The sequence below is a fragment of the Scomber scombrus genome, chromosome 24, assembly GCF_963691925.1.
Source record: "Scomber scombrus chromosome 24, fScoSco1.1, whole genome shotgun sequence".
NCBI lineage: Eukaryota > Metazoa > Chordata > Actinopteri > Scombriformes > Scombridae > Scomber > Scomber scombrus.
The window spans coordinates 10,599,657-10,606,337 of NC_084993.1; the positions used below are offsets into that span (position 1 = coordinate 10,599,657).

The 6,681-nt window shown below is 42.2% G+C and overlaps 1 protein-coding gene across 1 annotated transcript; it reads right to left on the bottom strand.

The window, feature by feature from the left end:
• Nucleotides 1–3,818: 3,818 nt before the first annotated feature.
• On the bottom strand, nt 3,819–6,446 carry LOC133976420 (SLIT and NTRK-like protein 5). Its single transcript, XM_062414628.1, has one exon. It carries the CDS (start codon nt 6,444–6,446, stop codon nt 3,819–3,821), a length of 2,628 nt encoding a protein of 875 aa, XP_062270612.1.
• Nucleotides 6,447–6,681: the final 235 nt, after the last annotated feature.

Genomic DNA, 6,681 nt, shown 5'->3' on the forward strand with positions numbered 1-6,681 from the left:
ACAGTAAAAAACATTTAGTCAAATCATTCATAAGACCAAAACCTGATTGATCACATGTCATTTGTTACATAATGTGCACCACCAATATAAACTGAAAGAAAATGAGCCTTTTTTTCCCTTAATTTTTCAGGCCGAAAGCTAGTTCTGTTGTTTTTCAGTGCCATGGAAAGAAGTATAATAAGACACAGAGTAGGAGGAACAGGGGGTCAAAGGGGCCCCTCAGCTCAATTTCGCCACGGGGCCTGTTAGCAGAATCATCCGGCCCTGCATGTTGTGTGGCATCAAGCTGATTTTATTTACCATAAACACACAATTCTGCCAGCACAATCTGATATGTGAAGCCATGCAATTTTTAGAAAAATGTCTGCTAAATCAAATCCAGAAAATGTTTAATTAGCCTGGTATTTTCGCTTCTCTGTTAGAAAATAATTGCCGGCAAGTTAACTCAGTGTACTGAAAATAGCCGAGTGATGAGCCAACATTTCATGCAGCTTGGATGGGCTTCATGCACTGTACCATTCCACATTGATTAACTCTCAAATGGTGTGAAAGCATAACGTGTAAGAGAATACTGGAGGGTGCACGTTGTCCATCACTGTCTCTCCCACTTCTTCATCTGAAAGAAGTTGGAATATGTCTTGTACTTTCTGAGCTCAGAGTCCGGGAATAAACTTAGACACTTCCTCTCTGAACTTACGGCAAAAAGTGAGACCCCTGTACATCTGCACCTACATCACGCTCTGTGTTGCATCACCACCACATCAGATTCTGTATGATGGGTTAAGCTATAAATCACGGGAGCTGTTATGGAGCATGAGGCAACACACGCCGGGATATTTCACCCAAGAACTTCCTTGCTTTTTCGAATACAGGTGTTGACCACTGCAGAAGTCTCACTGATTGCTTTTTTAGGGGGGTTATTTATTCCTACATAATTTAAACTGCATTTCATAGCTTCATAACTGAGAACTCCAGTCACACAAAGCTTACGACAGGCTATAAATGAAATAATCCAAAAAGGCATCGTAAACTCTTTGCCCTCCTTTGATGCCTCCATTTGTGTTAAGACCTAAAGAACCCATTGGCTGATTAAAAGCATTATTTCAACTGGCAAGAGTGCCCCCCCCCCCCCCTCCCTATTTCCTATCTCTTTCTGTGCCGTACACACACACACACACTGTAGCCTCCTAGTGTGCTGCTTTCTGAACGCATCACTCTGGGACTGGGTGCTGGGTCATAACAGCGATAAGCCTCCACACTGGGAATTGGGTGGGAGGGATGTACACTCACACACACATATAGTAATGATATGCCCATTTGTAATACATGATTCAATGATTATGTAACTGTGCTTAAGCATTTTTTTTTCTTATCGAGTTCTGTGAATTCAGCCAAATCATCCTGAAAAATATATTATTCTAGCAAATAAATAAGATTAAAAAAACACAAGGGATTGCCATCTGTGCCAAATTCTAAACATTTTGTGCTACATGGTTTTAGGATGTTTTCTTTTAGTGTTAAATGACACATCAAAGATCAATGATTTTTCCATGTTGGCATCAGAAGAAAAAAAAAAAATCCAATGTCAAAAACAATCAACACTATGCCATCCCATAGGCCACCAATGCTGGGCGACCGCACACACAGCACACACTTCTTGGCTATGATTCACATCCCCTGCTACATGTATGACACATCCACAGTTACACTCAGTTCCAGGACTCCTCATCTCCCAAATGGTGCCTTCTGTTCTCATTCTGGGCTTCTATGAAAAGATCCAACAAAAGGCGGACCCTTAGCACGCCAGTTTCATTTTCATGTTTTTTTTGTCATTGAGAAAGGGCAGCTGAAATGAAATGAAAATAAATGAAAATACGGCATATCCCTACTGATAGAAGAATACATGTAGTAGTCATTTGCATTGCAGTAGTAATTATACAATAATAATTAAGTAATTCCTTTTGAAAGAAGAAATGGGGACAGATTATGGTGTCTGACGTGGCCAGTGTTTTTTCGCCTCCTCTCCAGAGAGATCACCGCCTGTCTCAGTTAGGGAACATTGAATTCCTAAATGGTGATGCTCACTGCACACTGAAAATGGTGGCACAGTGCATCCTTTGTATTTTTATGGACCTACTTTGCATATTGGATTTAAGTGGGTCAAGTGAAGAGTAACTTAGCAAAAAAAATCAAAACAAGCGCTTAAAAGATTCAAAAACCAAACAGTATTTTCAACATGTTTTTTTGCTCTATTTTAAGTGAAGAAATATATCTACAAACTAATTAAAAAAAGAGAGAGTTGAAATGGTTGAGACATCAATCCCTTGATCCAGCAGCTGTACTTGTTAATTAGTGTCAGGGTTTACACCCATTGACTTTGTCAGGATGCTAAAAAAAAAAGTGTTTAATTTCAAGTCAACTCCAATGATGCTTCTATAAATTACCAACTCATCGCTTGCCAGGCCGCAATGTGGATGTTGTTGTCATGGCATAATTGCAAAGGGACAGCCTCAGATAATGCTCATTGATTGAATCACATTGATTCCAATCCTCACTGAGACACTAGCTGCCCCTTTGAGTGAAGCACATATACAGTATCTTTATCTGCTTTGATTGAGTCCACAACATAGTTGAGATCAGTTATTTTCAACCAATGGGTTGCCATTTGATAACTTCAGGCCCTGGAGCTTTCTGTTCAAACTCTCCGATTCCATTATGATTCATAATTTCATCCTCTGTCAAAAAGTGAAACTCTGAAATTGGACCAAAATGCCAACACCAAATCACCAACAGCCTTAGGTTTCTCATAAGCACATTATTTGAACCTGACATCATGTTTATTTGATGACAATAACATAGTTTGGTCAATATAGTGCAATAAGTGCAAAGCAATCAAAACAAATCAAATTGATAAGGGATAGAGAATCTGCGAATGCTTGTATAAAAATAGGTGTTACATTGATTAAAATATCAGTATTACACAACATAATTAATACTTCAAATATCATTTATGAATTTTGTTTTGATAACATATCAATTCTACATATTAAGAATGAATACCCATATTCATTTTTAATATAATAATCTCCTTTATGAGAGCTCATGAAGGCTAACTTGCCTTCCAATTCCAAAAAGTGCAGAAAGCATACAAAGACACTTTTTTTTTCATCTTCTTTAAATGACGCAGTCTTTTTTGAACATTGGGGGTGTGCCACTTTCAAAAAAAGCCACTTTTACAATGCAGAGCTACAGTAAATGAAACTACAAACATAAGCCTTTCCAGAGGATCATGGAGTATGATGACACAGGTAATATTGATGTAGAATCAAAAGTTTTGAAAAGACATGGCAGATTATATCAATAAATACTTACTTACAGACTACAGCAGAAAATAGTCCTGCACAGTTTTGATGATCTGCTGTACAGTGTTTTTGTCCAGGAGTGATTTTATAAACATTTTTTTTTTTTCTGATTCACAATATACCTTATGTATGGTTATATTCCTGAAAATGAAATTGGGTAAGATTTACCTGTACACTTACATTTTGTGTGTTATTCGATCGTCACCATAGAAAAATAGATTTTGCATCATCAGTTAAGTAGAGCAATTTTGTTCATCCATGTTTGTCTCAGAAAGCTGTATCCATTTCTGTAATGTCATGTTTCAGAAATAAGAATAAGATTGTTCGGCACACCCCGTTTTAACTCCTTTCGCGTTTTGCTTGTTTGTGTTGTGCCAAGGCACCCTATAAACTGAGCCAGTGTCTCAAGGAGGATCAAGAGAGAAAATTCTTCATTACTTTAATGATTTCTGTTGCTCAAAACTGGCTAAAGGTGGTCTGTTTCTCAAGAACTTCGAGGTAATCGGGCTCAGACTGCAGTTTAGCTTTTAACTCCAAATACTCATTTCTGTTGGGCTCAACATAAACAGTACTGGGTGCTGTGCCATAGAGCACTGTTTCTCTTATCCTCTCCGGGTGCAAGAACTGACGTCTGACATCAAAATTTGGGTTGTACGTGTATGACACAGGCCCTGTGTACTTGTACTCTAAATTGGCACCTGCTGGGATGGATGGCATGGGCTGATGGGGGGACTGCTTATCGGGGTCAAGGATGCCTCTGAAGAAATGGTCTGCATCCTGGACAGGGGAGGGGTTTTCACGTGGCTCAATGGTGCTAACACTGTACGTGGGGCTCCTCATCGTACTGCTATCCCTCTCATCATCCGGGGTACTCCTGTATGTGACTTTGAGCTCATGGAGGTCACGGTAATCCTCCACTGTGTTTCCTTCCCTTGACCTGTAAATGGGGTTTTTGCACATATGGCCCATGGGATGTGGAATATACTCGTAGACGTGGCCGGCTGGGGCCTTGACTTTAGGGCCAGAGCGGTTGCTGTAGAGGCTGTACTGCAAGTTGAAAGAGCTGACGTCCGAATTGTTGGTGCTAGTGCGGTCGCTCTGTGACTTTTTGCGCTTTTTCATCACTACAACAAACAGCCCCGCGGCCACAAAGACAGACATGATGAAAACAAGCAGGAGGCTGAGGATGAGGACAGAGAGGGGGACAGTGCTGCTGGGGGTGTTGATCTTCTGTGGAGCATCCGTGGTGACGATCCGGTCATCCATGGGCTCGTCCGTAGGGGGAGTCGGTGAGACATAAGCATCAGAGTAGTCTGGGCAGAGCTGCTCCGACTGGATAGAGCGCAGGTCCATTCCTGTGTGGCGTTTGGGCGTCTCGCACACAACCTCGTTAACCACAGTGCCTGCGCTGAGCTGCTCGAGCCATATCTTCATCCCCACTATGTCACAGGAGCAGTCCCAGGGGTTTTCAAACAGATCTATCTGCACCAGCAGCTTTAACTGATCTAAAACACCACTCACAGGCAGGTTTTGGAAATGGTTGTTGCGCAGATTAAGCCTAGACAAGGAGAGGCTGGAAAAGATGCCCACAGGTAAGGTTTTCAGGAGGTTATTGTTGAGGAAGAGCAGCTGAAGATTAGGAAGGTAGCGGAAAGTGCCCGCATCGACCTCCTTGATTTTGTTGTACTCTAAATAAAGATACTGCAAGTTCTGCAAACCAAAAAACATTTCTCCTGTAAGCCTGTCCATGAGATTACCATTTAAATACAGCCTACGCAGGTTGGTTAAATCCCCAAAAGCTCGGTCATGGATCAGAGTTATCCTGTTGTTTCCCAGGTGAAGCAAATCCAATCCAGTGGCATCGACAAAATCTGATCTCCGTACCACAGGGATATAATTTCCAGTAAGATACATTTTTTTAGGATTGTATGGCTTGGGTTTTAGATCAGAAATGCTTTCAATCTTTCTCTCTTGGCAGTTGACATTTAGCCCAATTTCAGATATCTGCAGATTACAAGTGCAGGCAGTAGGGCAGTCCAAAGGCACAGGAGATTTGGTCTGAAAAGCAATGATGGGGCCATAGTTGTATGGGTTACCGCCTGGTATTCGAGAGGTGGGCTTTAACCTAGTTCTGTTAAATTGCCGTGTGCCCTTGGTAGGCCTAGAAGAGGACCTAAAAACAGCTGAGGAGGTGGCAGAGGCTGTGACAGCAGCAGGTGTGGTCTGGTAATATCCATTGGTGCTGCTAGGGGGTGCAGGCCTCACTGTGTCTTCCGGGGGTCTTCTTGGGCAGAGTTCCTGCTTTGACACCTCATCCAGGTCTCTACCATGGAGCCTGAATGGTGTTTCGCACACCACTTCTCCCACCAGAGCTGTATAGGCTATACTCTCTAGCCAAGCCTTCAGAGCAATGAGCTCGCAGGAGCAATTCCACGGATTCTCCTCCAGTTGTAATTCCACAACTTTGTCCATGTGCTCCAGGAGGCCGATGTAGGGGAACATTTTTAACCGGTTCCCCCTCAGGTCCAAGTGCGTGAGGGGAACATTCCGGAAGATATTCGGAGGCAGGACTGAGAGCAGGTTGTCATTCAAAATCATCACCGTCAGTTGGTGTAGTTTGCTCAAGGCGTTGGACTCTATATTGGTGATGTAATTATAATCAATCTGTAGGTATTCCAAACTCTCCAGTCCTGCAAAGGTGTCATCCCTCATAACTTCAATCTTGTTGTTATTGAGGTGCAACCTTTTTAATCCCTGGAGTCCGTTGAAGGCACCCGACTCTATCTCAGAGATATCATTGTTCCCCAAGTGCAGGATGGTCACCCCGGTGTAATTGATGAAATCATTGACTGACAGCTTCTTCAGGAGGTTCCCTGTCAGCAGGAGGTGGTACATGGAGAAATGGACGGGGCTGATCTCTGTCAGTCTGATGATCCCCCGGTTCTCGCAGCTCACCGTCAGGATCCCTTCCTTCTCCTCGCATGTACACAGGTTTCGACAGATTTCCCCATAATTGTCATACATCTCGACCAGCCTCAGAGATGATGCAATCAGAAAGATTATTTTTAGGATCCAGATATGCATTTTTCCTGGGAGAGGATGCCCCAGCTCACTCAAGTGCGGTACCAGTATGAGGTGTCATCTAAAGGAGGAAAAGAAAAGGATGGGTTCTGTTTTATACACCATAGAAATATATGTGTTTAACATTTACAAAATGCACAGTAACATACTTTAAAAAATCGGTTAAAACCTCAAGAACAATTATTTGACATTCATAACAAACACACACAGGCAGAGACAAGTAGGCCTATCAATGTTT

Excerpts from the sequence above, each read along its gene's own strand:
- LOC133976420 (XM_062414628.1), bottom strand. The coding sequence starts at position 6,446 with ATGCATATCTGGATCCTAAAAATAATCTTTCTGATTGCATCATCTCTG.